This window comes from Centruroides sculpturatus, unplaced genomic scaffold (genome assembly GCF_000671375.1).
Source record: "Centruroides sculpturatus isolate CEXI.00-Female unplaced genomic scaffold, Cexi_2.0 scaffold963, whole genome shotgun sequence".
Taxonomy (NCBI): domain Eukaryota; kingdom Metazoa; phylum Arthropoda; class Arachnida; order Scorpiones; family Buthidae; genus Centruroides; species Centruroides sculpturatus.
The window spans coordinates 124,176-140,709 of record NW_019385228.1 but is presented as its reverse complement, the minus strand read 5'-3'; the positions used below and the strand labels follow the sequence as shown (position 1 = coordinate 140,709).

The following is a 16,534-nucleotide window of genomic DNA, read 5'->3' as shown; positions in this document are numbered from 1 at the left end:
ATAATACGTAAAACACACAATTATCTTTGAAAACATAACATAAGTTATATTGGATGAAAAAACTTCTTACTGTCATTTTGCGACTACTACTGAATGCCTTAAAAATATATAGACATACCTTTTTATTAGAATAGTTTATATTTGTGGGATAGATGTCTCTGAAGAGAAGCAGCAAGATTATTGATATTCGGTTGAAAATTGGTAAGTTTTAGTCGCAAATCACCACGGTTTTCCAAGTTCAATCTGTTCCTCTGTTTTGTCAAAATTGCGTTCGCGTGGATAAAACCAGCTTCAACCATGTATGAAGTTGGGAATGCGAGTAAGAAAGGTTCGGCTTCTAATCTGAGCTTGGGATATTTAGTGGCAATATTGTTATTGCTCCAAAATTCACTGAGGTTTTTATTTTTAAACAACGCTTTAGCTTCGAGATCTACACATATTTCACCCAATTCATCTTTTAAGCCAGTTTCACTACCTTCATTATCTATTTTTACATCATATGGATTAGCAAACCATTCGGAAACATGCATATTCTCCAATTCATCGAAACGTGCTTAATTTATCAATATGTTTAATATAGCCTATATCTCCAAATCACGGTCAGAAACCTTTCCATTTTCTTTTAGTACTCTCAAGTTTAAAAAATATTTAAAATTGGATCGTGCCAGTTAAATAGCTCCATTTTTACTTGAAAGGCCATTTTTTCTTGCAAACGCTTCTGTACTATATTAATGGTTTTCGATATAAAGCGATATTTTCTCTATAAAGGACAAGATATCTACATTTAGATATAAAATACTTAGAGTGACAACCCAACTAGAGTGTAACATGCAACGTATGTTTGTGTATAATGAACTACCAGCGTTCATAACATGTTTACAACACTAGGACAGTTGCCAGATGCGTGAAAACAGAGTAACACATGCTTACAGCGGCGTAGGCTAAGGCAAAACTCAAGTTATAACTAGGGTAGTCAGTAATGTTGTTGATCATATCTGTATTTCGAATTTTTATTGGAAAATTCTATTTTTTTCCTAGACAGTTTAATTGATCCTCTTTGGTATTAATCGACCCCCTTTCGACCCTCGTGTATTAATCGACCCCTGGAGTACTCTTATCAACCCCAAGGGGTCGATATCGATCACTTTGGGGACCCCTAGTTTAAATAAATTTAGAATTAATTTAAATATCTACTCTTATCAGATAAANAAATATGAATTATAATCTGTAGATATATATATATATATACAGATAAATTATGATTACGAACTAATATTTTGGATTTCAATGGTGATATTTAACTTTAAATTAGAGATAAGAAGATTATTTAAATCTTTTTCGATAAGCTAAAGTAAGGACTTTTTTTTAAATTAATTATGAGAATGTTATTAAACACTCGAGCGTATTTGTAGAGTTTGGTTAAGTTGTAATGCTTTCTGAATGTAAATCCATGAGATTTGGTTAAACTAATTGGTTCAGCGTGAGATAATTGCCGAAACAATCCTCGATAGAAAATTAATAGGAAGATTCCACTGCGAGGATTAAACAGAAGTGGAAATAGGAGAATACACTCTTAATTATTACTCTTCAACTTACTTGTTAGAGACTGGATTATATTTTATATACTGTAATATTTTTCTAAATGAGTTATTTTAATACTTTCTTTGAATAATATTAAATTAAATATTCATTATTTTAAATTCATCTATACTGTATTTAAATATATTAAGAATGTATAAGAATTTCTTAAGTAATTACAGTAAAAACTGTGTTAGCTTATTCAGAATAATAATTTTTTAATTGTTAAATAAAAATTTAAATTTAAACTTAATAAAAAATTATTATAGAAATTTTTAATAAATAAAATAAGAATATAAAGACCGAATTTTTTTTCCAATCAATTAATAGGAATCAATTAACTTTGATAAATAAAATTTAGCAAATTATTATTAAAATTTTCCTTTACTTTTGTGTTTTAGCAGCCAGAATATACTACAGGAAATGGCCTAACGGAAGCTATGGCTACAGCTGTCGATATATGCAATTCTATAAACGATCAGCTGTATTGTTTAGTAAATTGGGCCAAACAACTCCGACCATTTATAGAATTATGCATTGAAGATCAGGTGTGTTTTTATTTAAAATCAAATAGACTTCTATGGAAGAATTTCATAATGATTTTAAATACGTTTGCTTTAGACAGCTTTGATGCGATCTCATTCGGGAGAGAATTTGGTACTGGGATTGGCTCGGAGATCTATGAACATGAAAGACGTACTTTTATTTGGAAATCACTTGATCATCACCAGGGATGCAGCTGATCCGGTGGTTAACAGGATCGGATGCAGAGTCATGGATGAATTAGTCAATGTTTTCAGGGAGATAGAGATTGATAATTCGGAATTTGCTTGTTTAAAGGCAATCGTATTTTTCGATCCGAGTAAGTTAAGATTTTAAACAAAGTTATTTTTTAAAAATTAAACTTTTCTTAATTTTTTTTCTTTTGATATATATACAGTGTGAACCATTAAGGCTCTTTATATCTGAATTTTAAATACTTTTAAAGTATTGAATGCATTTTTAATATGAATTTTTATTTCTACATTATGAAGAAATTGTTTCATTTATCAAGTTACTATATTTATATGAAATATGTTAATAAAGTATACACGTACACATACCAATACATATATATACTATATTCAAGTTATCTGAATAGTATTTCATATAGGCTAATTCTTTATNACCTTCATGCGCAAAATTCTGTCGTGAGGGAGGGAGGGAGCGAGTTGCTCCCTTAGCGACAAGAGTCGCAATCGTGTAAAGGCAAGATGCCTATGTTTTAATGTTTTGTATTAAATTAGTTGTATGTATTAAGACTTTTAAAAGTATTATTGTAAATAAGAAATAAAGATAGCGTTTCCCTTGTGGTGCAGATAGCGGGACAAGGGTGACTCTGATCCCCAATTGGGGAAATGATGACTATCCAATGAAAAAAAAAAAAAAATGTATTCAAATTCTGTGTTTTCAAACACTTATTCATCTTCAGAAATGTAAAATAATTCAAATATCTGATAATAAAGGAGTTGTCATAGCAACTGTTTCTGTATTTTTGATTCAAATCATTTTAGATATCCTTAAGATGAACAAAGATATTCAAAAATATTTAAATGAATTTTCAGTAAAATTTAGATATTATTAATATTTTAAAAATTGATCTTTTAAGATTGTTAATATAACGTTATAGAAAACTAATAAGTCTATTTGCATCTTAATATTCTTAATCCAACTTGTCACGAAAACAGGGCATTTGCTATTGATTATATGAAACTGAAAGCGTCCATCATAAGACTGTTAATACAGACATCGATATTAATCAAATCCAATTAGCATGCATCAAATTCTGTTTGAATGTAATTATAATTGTTATGTATACTGACTGTTCACAGAAGTCCTCGTGTTTTCTTACTTACACAAAACAGATCGAATGTTCCTTAAATATTCACTAATCTTTGCTTTCAAAGGCGATTAGCTTTCGTCTATATTGTTAAGTATAAATAATTTATTTTTTAAAATTTTAAAAAATAACGCTTTTATTGGCCATGTTTTTCGAGATTAGGGAGGTGGATTTATTTTATTCATATTTTTAAAAAGAAAATAATTAGCTTTTTCTTAATCGTATTTATTTCTTCTTTATCTTGAATTGCTGAAACAACTTTTTCCTTCAAAATTCCACACGCTTTATATTTCTAGCGCACGGTCACATTGTAATATTACTGCTATTTTAAAAAAATATCAAAAATAACTTTTGGCATAAGATCGCAGATTTATTTAATTTGACATTGAAAGAACCTTTCGTTAATTCATTAATATATAAATAACTAAAACTATTTAATCTTCTGATGATACCAGAAGTAATTTTTCTCTAATATATTCATATAAAAATACTTTTAAAAAAATTTATTTACAGGATCGATTCAATTATATCGGATTTAAATACATCCTTATAAATAAATAAATTGAATTAAATTAAATTACTTATTCTGTGCCAATCACTTGTATTGGCAATGCTGAAATCATTTTCAATTAAAATAAACCCAAACGTTTTCGGTTTTTCTAAATCTCGTAAATTTATTTTGTGTTCGTTTAAGTACTTAAACGGTATTTTAAGTCGTTAAATATGAAATAATCTTTCGTCTTTGTTGTACAGTAGTTTCTTTCGGATTAAATTTTTAATGGAATATCGTTATCGTCAATACCGAGTGTAGACATTAGCTTTTCGAAAATAAAAATTTTAATATTGTAATTTTATATGATATATTTAAAAGGATAATNGAAAGTAGTTCGGCTGCCCGATGACGTTTTACCGAGTTATAGGAGTTTTTTACCTGGTTTGTACGGATACCGTCGCAATTTTTTCGCCGTCTTATAGGAATCGTAATTATAGGAACCCGTGTTATAGGGGGTCTACTGTAGCTTAATTTTCAGGGTACGGGTGGGTTCTATAAAAAATGTGAATGCTAATAAGGAAAATAGTCATTTAATCTGACCTTATGAGGATACACAGGACCCCCTTTATCTCCCTACTCCCTCGACTATTAAACACCGAAATTTAATTTAATACAGTGGTATCTCAGAATACGAAATTAATCCGTTCCAACACTGAGATCGTATCATGAAAATNCAACATCTGCTGAAAGATACTATAAACGTCCGAGCCTCTTATCCACTTTCTCGTTGAGTGGCGGCCATTTTCAGCATACGGGAGCCACATGGATGAAAGTATGTATAATGCTATTACCTTTCAAAAGATGGCAGCTGAATCAGTAGAGAGGAACATAGTGATGGCTTGATGGCCGAGCGGTCAAAGTAACAGCTTACCGCTTGGGAGGACCCGTGACCAAATTCTGACGGGTAGAAAAATCGTAGAGAGTTTTCCTACGGAATATTTCGGTTCCGTCCCTTACTACCCACCGCTACATAGTGGGCCTGGCCGAATCCATAAAGGACATGCTAAAAGAAGGCCTCTTTGTGCTCAAAGGACGGTTATAGTCCAAAACATAATAATACATAAAAAAAAAAGAGGAACGTAGAGGTGTTTTATAACTCTGCCATTGACGGTCCCGAGTCCGGATGAGAAAGGAGGAGGGGCGTTTTTTTTACCATAACACTTCATGGCAAGCTACAAAGGAAGTTCTGTTATGGTCATCAGCGGTAGACCCTTTAGGCTTCCTGATCACCTAACGGTNAGGAACATAGTGATGGCTTGATGGCCGAGCGGTCAAAGTAACAGCTTACCGCTTGGGAGGACCCGTGACCAAATTCTGACGAGTAGAAAAATCGTAGAGAGTTTTCCTACGGAATATTTCGGTTCCGTCCCTTACTACCCACCGCTACATAGTGGGCCTGACCGAATCCATAAAGGACTTGCTAAAAGAAGTCCTCTTTGTGCTCAAAGGACGGTTATAGTCCAAAACATAATAATACATAAAAAAAGAGGAACGTAGTGGTGTTTTATAACTCTGCCATTGACGGTCCCGAGTCCGGATGAGAAAGGAGGAGGGGCGTTTTTTTTTACCATAACACTTCATGGCAAGCTACAAAGGAAGTTCTGTTATGGTCATCAGCGGTAGACCCTTTAGGCTTCCTGATCACCTAACGGTTACTGGAGAAGAGCATAGTTTGTATCGCCTGTTCAATCAAGACTTGGATGAAGTAGCAAGGTCAAACGCTGAGGAGCACCCTGTGGCTGATACTCTTGATGAAACGGCCAATCTGCACTTCGCAAAGAGCAACATAAAAGTGGGAACTTGGAATGTAAGAGGAATGACTCTTGGCAAATTGGAGATAGTAAAAAAAGAAATGATAAGATGCAACTTTGACATTCTAGGAGTCCGTGAACTCCACTGGAAAGGGAATAGTTTCTTCCAATCTGATGATCACACTATATTTATCAGGAAATGACAACATCAGGCGTAAACGTGTGGCATTTATAATCAATAAAAAAGTCGCCAGGTGCATTAGTGGATATAATGCCAGTAATGAAAAAATCATCCTAATCAAAATCATCAGCAAACCCATGAATATAAACTTCATACAAGTTTACGCCCTGACGACAGACGTCACTGAAGAAGAAATAGAAGCATTCTACAGCGAACTTCACAACATGATTAAAACCATAGCAAGGAAAGAAATGTTTTATGTTTTAGGAGATTTTAATGCCAAAGTGGACACTGGTGAAGAACCACCCACTGTTGGAAAACATGATCTTGGAGAGAGAAACGAGGCGGGAGACCGATGAATATAATTTTGCCTGGAAAATGACATGATAATTATGAACACAACCTTTAAACAGCACAAGAGGCGTCTATACACTTGGACTTTTCCAAGTTGACAATACAGAAATCAAATTGATTATGTATTGTGTCAGAAAAAGTGGAGAAGCTCCATTACTGTAGTCAAAACATTACCGGGTGCTGACTGCAACTCAGACCATCAGCTACTCATGGCAAAGATGAAACTGAGGCTGTGCAGTTTCAAACCTACTAATCCAACAATAAGGTTTGATGTGGTGAAAGTAACTACAGCATATGTAGTAGAAGTCAAGAACAGATTTGAAGCACTTTGCTGTGATGACAATAACCCGGGGAAATAAAACAAAATGTGTTAATCGCTGCTGAGATCACAGTTCCGTACAAAATTAAAGAAGAAAAACAAAAAAATGGTTAACGAAGAAGACTGAAAATTGGAGAAAAAAGATGGCAAGCAAAAGCTAATGCCATGATTGATGAGTTCAAGAAGTTGAACAATGACTTCTAAAAGGCAGCACGCAAGGACAAGGAGGATTTCCTTGTCAGGAAATGTCAATTCAGTGAAGAAGACAGCAAGAAAGGCCAGACCAGGCCAATGTTCAAGGAGGTTAAAGAGTTAAGATCAAATTTTAAAGCCAAAAAAGGAATGATCAAAAACAAGAATGGTATTGTACTACACGATCAACAGGATATAAAAGAAAGATGGTAGGAATATGCGACTGAACTATTCTCAACAGTCAATAGTCAAACAGATCATACAAACCCTTGTAAACAAGATGAGATACAAGAGCCATGCATTTTAGAATGTGAAGTTCTAAAGTCTCTGGAAGCACTACCACAAGGAATAGCACCGGGAATTGATGGAATCCCAATAGCAATGCCTTCTCAAAGCAATGCCTGTCAAGATTCTGACAAAACTTTGCCGAGGGATATGGTCGTCAGTATGTTGGCCAACTGACTGGAAGATATCCATCTTCATACCTTTGTTTAAGAAGGGTGACTACAGGGACTGTTCAAACTATCGCACGATTGTTCTTATATCTCATGCTAGCAAAATTCTTCTCAAAACAATACAGCACAGGATACAACAGTTTGCTGACAGGGAGCTACTTGTAGAACAAGCAGGATTCAGGAAAGGCAGAGGAACAAGGTATCCTATAGCAAACATCAGATGAATAATAGAAAAAGCAATAAAATATCAGAAAGATGTCTACATGTGTTTTATTGATTACAGTAAAGCTTTTGACTGTGTAGACCTCAATAAAATGTAGAGAACACTGAAAGTNTTTTTATTTTGTACAAACAAAATAAATATATTGAAAAATATAAAAATAATAAAAAATTATACTTCAGATGTTAATTTTGTATCAAAAACGTAAAATATTTGAGTAGCCCAACACGTAGCCAAAGATTGAAGCGCCACAGCACTGGCGAAAATTTAAATTTGCCGACTGGAATTCTTTCGGATGATTGACGTTTCGGATGATTGACGTTTCGGATGATTGACTTTCGGAAAATCGACGCTCTACTGTATTGACGACATTTACGAATAAATAATGTTCAAAACCGATTTAAAATAGTATTTATAAGCAGCCTTTTAAAAAAGACAAAAGCAATATCTGAGTTAAAAACGAGAAAATTTCATATATGAAAAGAATTTCGAATGTTTACAGGTGACTCTCCCTACGATCCAGCCAAACTTACGACTATATGCAATCGAAGCGCTCGAAGTGGCTGAAATATTTATTACGCCTGCAGAGGCAGATCTACATAGGGACTAACAGGACTTAAGCCCTAGACCCTAAATGTCAAGTGGCCACAAAAATTGAATTATCATCATAAATTTTTAATACTTTTTCATTAATAATGAGAATTTATCATGTAATAAAAATAGTAAATACCTTATATTAATAATATAGCCTAATAATAATGACGATTTATAGTATTATTTCTTTTATTGTAAATGAGGCCTCATTGGACTTCAATAAGCCCTAGGCCCCGGAAAACCTAGATCCGCCCCTGTACGCCAGTATAATAGCATTAGAGCTATTGGCAGTTCAAAGACCAGTATACCAATCGACTCTGATAGTACCCGTCGTTTCTACTAAGAGCGCTACATCTAAGGTCACAGCAACTCTACGTAGTATATTCTAGCCCGTTGATAGAAACTGTACTTACCCTGCTACCATAAAAACAGCGGAATTTGCCATGATTTCTGGATTAGTCAAATAATGCAACTTCGACGTCGAATCTAAATAAAATAGAGAATTTCTGTATTAATGAGTGTAATAGAAATTGTCGTAATACACGACAATGTAGTTATTTGTAAAAATATCAAATTTCATTAAGATCGAAAAATCGGACGATAGTAAACAAATTCCCCAACACTAAACTGTGTTAAACCTTTATACGAGTATACAAATAAGTTCATAAATGTTTTTCGATTTACTTGCAGAAATTTTCAAAGAAAAACGACACTTTATTCGTTGTTTCAAAACTGTTTTTTATTAATATGCGATGGACTGAAGAATATTGTATCATAGTATTGACAGTTGCATAGCGTGAGTTTCAGCCGCCCGGGGCAGAGGAAAATTTTGCCGTCTTCTTATTTAGGTATCTCAATTTAAAAGACTAAAATATACACTAATTCTAAAGAACAAAATAAAATACGGGGAATCCCTACAAGTCAGTACAGACGTTGTTGCCAGTCGCCACAATGAGCAAGATGTCATTATTATACATTCATTTAAAGAAAGGGGATTCCCCAGTTTCGTCACAGAATAAGTAATGAAAAATTCCATACTCATTTCAATCGATCCGAATCGTAGGTGCGACGAAAATATGAAATGAAATGGTTCGAATTTTTACAAGATATTATTTTTTATTGTGAAATTTTGCCGCTCCTAAAAGTGCCGCCCGGGGTGGGTCGCCCCTGCCGCCCCCACTACGCTACGCCACTGAGTATTGATACGCATAAACTGAAATCATGCAATGTTTTATACATAGTCATGAAGCTCCTGGCATAATCATCCTCCCCTCTCTGTCTGTCACCACACCGAATCCGGTTTCTTCAAATTCCACAAAAATACTCATCTAAATGTAAAAATACATAACTCGGGAAGGATCTTATAACGAAATTTACTAATTAGTAAATTTGTTGGCTTTAGATACCATTCGCTAATCATTCGAAAAATTTTTTCGAATAAACACATTTTATGTACAGTACTTCCGAAGGGCTCTTCAGAAGTACACAAGTTATACGTGGCTATTCGGACGATTGACAAAATTTATACTATTTCTGTCTAACATTATTTAGACTGAGGAATATTAATTTCGTACGCTTCTCGAACAGATATAAAACGGTATGAAGAAACGAAGATTTCGTTTAACGTCAGATTAAAAAGCCATGTAAAACAAAATCACTTTTACTCTTCGTAAATTTAAAGTTGCAAGTCGTAAATAATATTTCAATCCAGAAAACAGTTTAAGATTAATTAAATGGTGCTCTTTACCTTTGCACTTATAACTTCTACGTTACTCCTGTTTATTAAAAAGTTGCAACATGACTACCAATAAAATGATTTTCAAGCAAAAAAAAAAAAAGATTTCCATCCGACTCTCATTCATTACTTCCTATTTAACTACATGAAAAAAATTAATATATATTCAGTAATTTTGAAATGAAGAGGGCGCACGGCTTTGACTCACACTGTATATCTGGTCCGTCCTACTAGACCTATTTTTGTTTATTCGTGCTAGATGATAGCTATGTCACTAATTAATTAATTAAAAGTATCGTAATTCGCATAATTCGACAATTACTACTGCATGTTAAATTATAACTTACGAACAATTATTTATTGTAACGTTGTCGCAATGTCGCTGTAATTTCTAATCATATTTTTAATTTATTTCATTGGATTGCAATTTGGAAAATTGTACACCTATAAACAAGATAACTTATATAAGACATGGCAATTATTTATACAAACCACTTACATGAAGTCAAAATTGAATAACACGTAATACTTATTCGCGTATGTAAAATTTAACATTGGATAATGATACAAACGTAAATAGTTGATACAAGTTTTCTCGAACAAAGTATAATTTACGTTATATATTTTCCGAGTTAAAAAAAAAAAATTACTACAACTTTACGTTCGGTAAAAATCGATTGTTACTACAGCTTTTCTTCTTACATGTTGGGATTTTTCGTTGTTAATACTATTGGTAAGAAATTTAGTTTTTAAATTCTAAATATCTGTCTTAAATTCTAAATCTGCCTTTATGCTTTGCCTTATAGTTTATAAATTTGAAAAACAATCAAAAACAAATATAAATAATTTCAGAAACTATAGTGGCGTATCTATTAATATATAAGCACATTCGTATGTTTGGTATATCGCCAACATAATAGCACACAGTAGTGGGAGATCTAATCATGTCTGCTTTCTCGTTACCGATATATACAATAAACACAAACAATCCGATAATTACTTCAAATATCAAACGAACAAACATTATCGGCCAAATAACTAAAATATGATATAGCATAAATGCAGCTAATATGGACCACCATGTTATCTTTCATACATTACATTCAGTAACTGCTGCAATCGAACTAACATTGAGATGTAAGATGGAAAAACTGATATCCAATGATATCATAACAGCATTTTTATTAATATGCATTAGTTTCAGCATAAAATGTCGAAATTTTAAGAAACTTCGGTCAAGGTAATATGAACCAAAGCTGATAATATAGACACCACTTTGGTTCATATTACCTGCACATAGTTCATGTTACATGGATGCTTCTAAAAACAGACTGAAAGTTACTATTTTGTATAAAATTCACACAGAAATGTGTCTTCCTTCTGCACCAGCACAAATTTTGTGCGCTCAATGCTGACTACTACTGACAGTGAATCCATTCATCAACTGCCTGGTAGCCGCATAATAACTACAGTTGTACTACTCTTCCTTCTGGATTTGCAAGTAATCAAACAACAACAATAAAACAATTAAAAATGCAGCAACGGGTTGCTTAGCTTTCCCGGCAAAATTTAGAAGCGCCATCTGTTATCATATTTTATTTTAAAAGCATTTTTATTTTTAACTATCATACAATGGCAAATATAGTCGATTCCCTATAACACGGTAGATACGTTCCGTTCTTTATGAATCGATTTCTTACGAGTCCTTGCCAATCACAGCCCGACACGTGTTGAAGTTTACGGACCACAGCCGTNTCTTTTAATTTTCTGTTTTCTCGTTCCGTCTTTATAAAGTTTATTTTAAAAAAATTATAGTTTAAAACACTAAATTTCTGGTCCTCACAACTCTATCACAACCAAGAAGCAACAGTGAGAACAGTCTATGCCCCTATGGTGACACAAACTGGCTAACAGTGGACAGAGGAGTCAAGCAAGGATGCATCCTTTCACCTTCACTGTTTAATATATATGCAGAGATGATTTTCAGGAGGTCAGCCTCTCAAGACACAGACCTTGGTTTCCACATAGGAGGCAAGGTCATCAATAATTTAAGGCAGAGGTGTCCAAGCTTTTTGTTTCTCTGGGCCACATAGGAAGATGTCATGGAGTTTTGGGCCACATGTATATTATATATACTTGGGACCAATCCTTAAATATACAAGTATATTTAAGGATTAACATGTCTAGATTATAGTAATAAGTATTAAATCTTTATCACGAAAAAGTATATTCTAAAAAATTACTTTTACAGTCACTTTCAATTTTTACTTAGAAATAGATAAATTCATTTATTATAAGAGAGACAAACAAAAATATATTTGAAAAACACAAATATTTTGTTTTATTTGGGTCTCTAATTAATAAAAAGTGACAAAACACCATTATAAAGTGCATTTTTATTCGACTAATATATTTATAAATAATTTGTAGCCCGAAAAGTAGTCAATGCGCCAAATGATATTTTTTACGTCAAATAAAAAAGGGCAGACAACTTTGGCGCAAAGTAGCCAAATCATGCAATGCTGGAAGGAATACTAAATAAAACTGGAGTTGGAACTCAAAGGATAATAGACCCAAATTCGGGAAAAGGAGAGAAAGGACAAAAGATAAAAATGTGAGGAAGATTGGAAAATTATGGATCCATATTTGCATAACAGAAAGTCTATTTAACCTTTTTCACTACTTTTTGTCTTTTGACCTTCCTCCTTTTCCTGAATTTGGGTCTATAATTCTTTGAGTCTCAACTTTAGCTTTATTTTGTATTCCTTCCTCATTCACACATTTCCAAGTACTGTATTTCAAAATATTTTCTTTCCACTAAAAAATAATATATATATAAAGGTTTACGGCTTTGTGAAGCTTCTTTTTTTTTAGCTTATGCCATTGAAATAAATAAATTAAATTAAAAAGTTTGTCGGTTTTTTTACACGTTTACTGGACCGCATGCGGTCCGCGGGCCGCGGGTTTGACACCCCTGATTTGAGGTATACAAATGATACAACTTTACTAGCAGAGGCAGAAGATCTGGTCACTTTAATCAAGAGCATAAAAGACGAGAGTGAAGAGATGGGCCTAATGCTCAACATCCAAAAGACCAAGGTAATGACAACAGTTGAACTGCATGGGAAAGTGACAGTAGATGACTACTAACTAGAGATTATGGATGATTTTATCTTTCTTGGTTCGAAGTTAAGTAGAACAGGAGCATGCACAGAGGAGTTTAAGCGAAGGTTAACCTTGAGCCGCACTGCTCGGCTCAAGGTTAACCTTCCAAGATGGACAACATCTGGAAAAGACGAGACATCAAAATATCTACTAAGGCCAAACTGGTCCAGGAAATTGTATTCCCAATCACAACCTATGGTTGTGAAAGCTGGACAGTAAGAAAAAGGGATAGAAGAAGGATAGATGCATTCGAACTTTGGTGTTGGCGGCGGATCCTCAGAATCCCGTGGACAGATAGAACAAGTAATAAAGAAGTCCTAGATAAAATTCGACCACAAATCACCTTCGAGGCAATGATTGCACGCTTGAGGTTAAAGTTCTTTGGTCACACAATTCGTGCTGACTCCCTGGAAAAACAGACCATGCTGGAAATGGTAGAGGGACATAGGAAAAAAGGAAGGCAACGCACCAAATGGATGGATAATACCAAAGCAGATACCAGCCTGGAACTCGAATACCTGAAAGACTGGGCACTACACAGAACTCGCTGGAGGAAACTCGTCTATCAAGCCACCAATAGTAGTACACGACTCAATGGTTATTAATTAAAGAAGGTGGTTTATGTTAGCTGCGTTTAATCTTTCCATGAACATATGCTTCTACAGCTGTTTAACCTGATTAAATTATAACTTTTAAAACTGTAATTTCATTGACGAAATCATCATTGACGCGTATCTATTTCAAACGATACACAAAACATAATAAAATTAGACATTTCTGACGAACAAAAATGAATCGATGAATATTATCTTACTTGTGTTTTGTTTAACCGTTGATGATTTTGAGATGTTATCAGGGTTTAGACTGGCAGTCAGTTTTTCTCCGGTTATATTTTGTAATTCTTCCGAAGAAATATTAGCGTCGAGCATAATTTGAAGCAAATCTTGACGAAAATTCTGAAATAAATTATTTATAATTAAGCGTGTAATATAAATTTACACAATAAAATATGAATCTGTTATACATGTACATGACGTGACGTATTCTTTTTAATCTATTTTATAATGAAACAACTTTAAGAAATTAAGTATTTGCTTTGGTAAATGAAATAGAAAATATATGACCTAACATCGGTAAATTTAGACTATTTTACATTTAAATAAATAAATCACTTTATAACTTAACATATTTAATAATTAACGAAGAATAATTCCTCAAAATCGATATCAGATTTAATAACACTGGCATTCTGCGCCATTCTATGAACATGGCTATTCGATTTCTTCGTATTAGATTTGTTTTTAGTCTTTAAAAATCCTTAATATGAACAAGAAATGACACAACTTAGTGATATATAAATAATTTATTTTATTCAGATTACACTGTTCTGCATAAAAAAAGAAAAGAAAAAAATCCGCTCCAGTGAAGCATTTTCACTGATCGTGCTGAATCTGAATCTAGCAACATCCTGAATTACCTAACATCCACTTTTGAGAGAAATGATGTTTTTGAAGTAAAATCTTTTCTGTTCAAAATATATTTATTGCCTACACACATTGTTAATTGGCTAATTAAAAAAAAATACAAATAAATTTATATCAATTACTCAGTTCTCATAATTCTGTACATTTAAGAACTGAAACACTTAATGATATTTTTTCTCTTATATTCTTCTGAAGTCTCTCGTTGTAGAGTCCAGTAGCAATTCATTAACATTGCAACCTAGTGTTTCGTAAAACGTTACCAACATCTCTACTATTTTCTCGTATTTGTTAAGATAAGCAAAGCATTCTCCTTCTCTATCCAGTTTTTCATCAACCTAGATTGACATCAATAGGAGGTAAGAGAATTTTAGTTTTATCCAGCGGAGCAGGAAAAGCAATATCCTTCTGAACTTGTACGTTTGCTGCACAATTAGGCCACTTTTTTACCACTTACTTGTTAGTGACAGTGGCGATTTCATGGAGCCCAGGCAAATTTGAATTAACGACTGCCACGAACAGAGTTGACTTCAGACATTTTTCTTCGGGGAATTTTTATAAAAATATATTTTTTTAAATAAAATATTGGTTTAGACTCGGTTGGTTGGGGCCCCAGACTTTGCCCTTTTTATCCATAAGATTGAGCCACTGAATAGATACTGGTTTTTGCTCGACTCTGTCATTCACTTAAAAAAACAGTAGATAACGATCTGTTAGCAATGCAACAACGTTGAGGTCAGCACAAACATTCCACTTATGCTTCTGGTATTTTAGGTTTTTCAGTATTATCTTTGTTGTCAGAACATAAGAACAGCATGAGCGATCGGAACAGACGGAAGTTTTTTGCTATTGTGTAGCAAAACTGCTTTCAGGCGGAACGTTGATGAGTTAATAAGGAACCACCACTCGCAAGATTCTGTGACAGCTGAAGTTATTCCAACAAATGCAATATATCGTTGCAAAAAACAGAGAATGTCCTTTATTGAAAATATTTCACATTTTCTAATTCTATGTTTCTGTAACAGGTTACCTTAACTTCTTTCTCCAAAAGTTTCCACTACAGTGCAAACAAGAGTAGCATAAAGTTTATCTGAAAAAGGTAGAATTTTAAAAACACTGTAGGCAAAAAAATTTTGGACTTCAGATTCATATTCAGCACACTAAAGTACATTTTAAAAACTAACATTTTCTTTCACAGGAGGATTTTGATATAGAACAGTGTTATAATTTAATTGTTAGAAAATTTTAAATAATAAAGAAATGAGACTGCATCATTTACCTTATTCCTCTTTCTGCTTTGGATGACATCATTTAAATTTTTAAATAAGAGTTCCATCGAAGGTAAACCAAAGAAACCTCTTATTTTATCTATGATTATTCGAANTTCATTTTATAGAGGTAGCTTGGTAAAATATCTATCCGAAGAGGTTTGGCTTTGCCTACTTTTTAAAATGTTTCTAAAATGACTTAGGCAAATGTCATTACTCTGAGCAGCAATACGGCTAGTGTGAACCTTTTCGGGATGTTTCTTTTCAATAAAATCAGTCACTTTCTGATAATACCTCAACATTTCCTTTATCGAGCGAGATCCTTCCACGACGAAGCAAACACGTGGACTGAGACCGATGAACAGAAGTGAATAAAAAATGGCGCTGCAAACTAACGTAGGTCGTATGGTGAGTTTTTGTTTGTATCGTGGAGCAAAAATATGTTGGAATTTCATGTCGTATCCTGAAAATTTCGTATGCTGGGGCGTTCGTATCCTGAGGTACCACTGTACCACAAGCACCCTAATAAAAAAACCTTTCAGCAAAATTTCAGAAATTTTCGACAAAAAAAACAGGAGTTTTTAAGCTTCAAAGAAAGCGAATAAAATCGTGCCCACACACACTAACGTCTATACATATAGAAAAAACCCAGAATTTTTTTTACATTTTTCGACGTTTCAAGGTATCCTAAGTCCAAAAAAAAGATGTATAAAATTTTGGGGTAATTATTTGCCGAATCGCCATACTTTCCATCTGTTATATATAACAGCCGGGAAAATAAAAATAATACCAGAAACATGTTTGGTAAT

The 16,534-nt window shown here is 33.4% G+C and overlaps 2 protein-coding genes and 1 pseudogene across 2 annotated transcripts in view; 2 read left to right on the top strand and 1 right to left on the bottom strand.

Moving 5' to 3' along the window:
- The window catches only part of LOC111636444 (patched domain-containing protein 3-like), a 16,761-nt gene extending 16,231 nt beyond the window's left edge, over nucleotides 1–530 (bottom strand). The window contains exon 1 of the mRNA XM_023381696.1: nucleotides 412–530. Coding sequence (XP_023237464.1) covers nucleotides 412–530 — 119 coding nt within the window. The remainder of the gene's footprint in view (nucleotides 1–411) is intronic.
- A 1,422-nt stretch (nucleotides 531–1,952) lies between these two features.
- Nucleotides 1,953–2,523, top strand: LOC111636443 (hepatocyte nuclear factor 4-gamma-like). Its single transcript, XM_023381694.1, has 3 exons — nucleotides 1,953–2,126; nucleotides 2,200–2,440; nucleotides 2,519–2,523. Exons 1-3 carry the CDS (start codon nucleotides 2,019–2,021, stop codon nucleotides 2,521–2,523), a joined length of 354 nt encoding a protein of 117 aa, XP_023237462.1. The 5' UTR covers nucleotides 1,953–2,018.
- Nucleotides 2,524–5,589: 3,066 nt separating this feature from the next.
- Nucleotides 5,590–7,582, top strand: LOC111636442 (annotated as a pseudogene).
- Nucleotides 7,583–16,534: the final 8,952 nt, after the last annotated feature.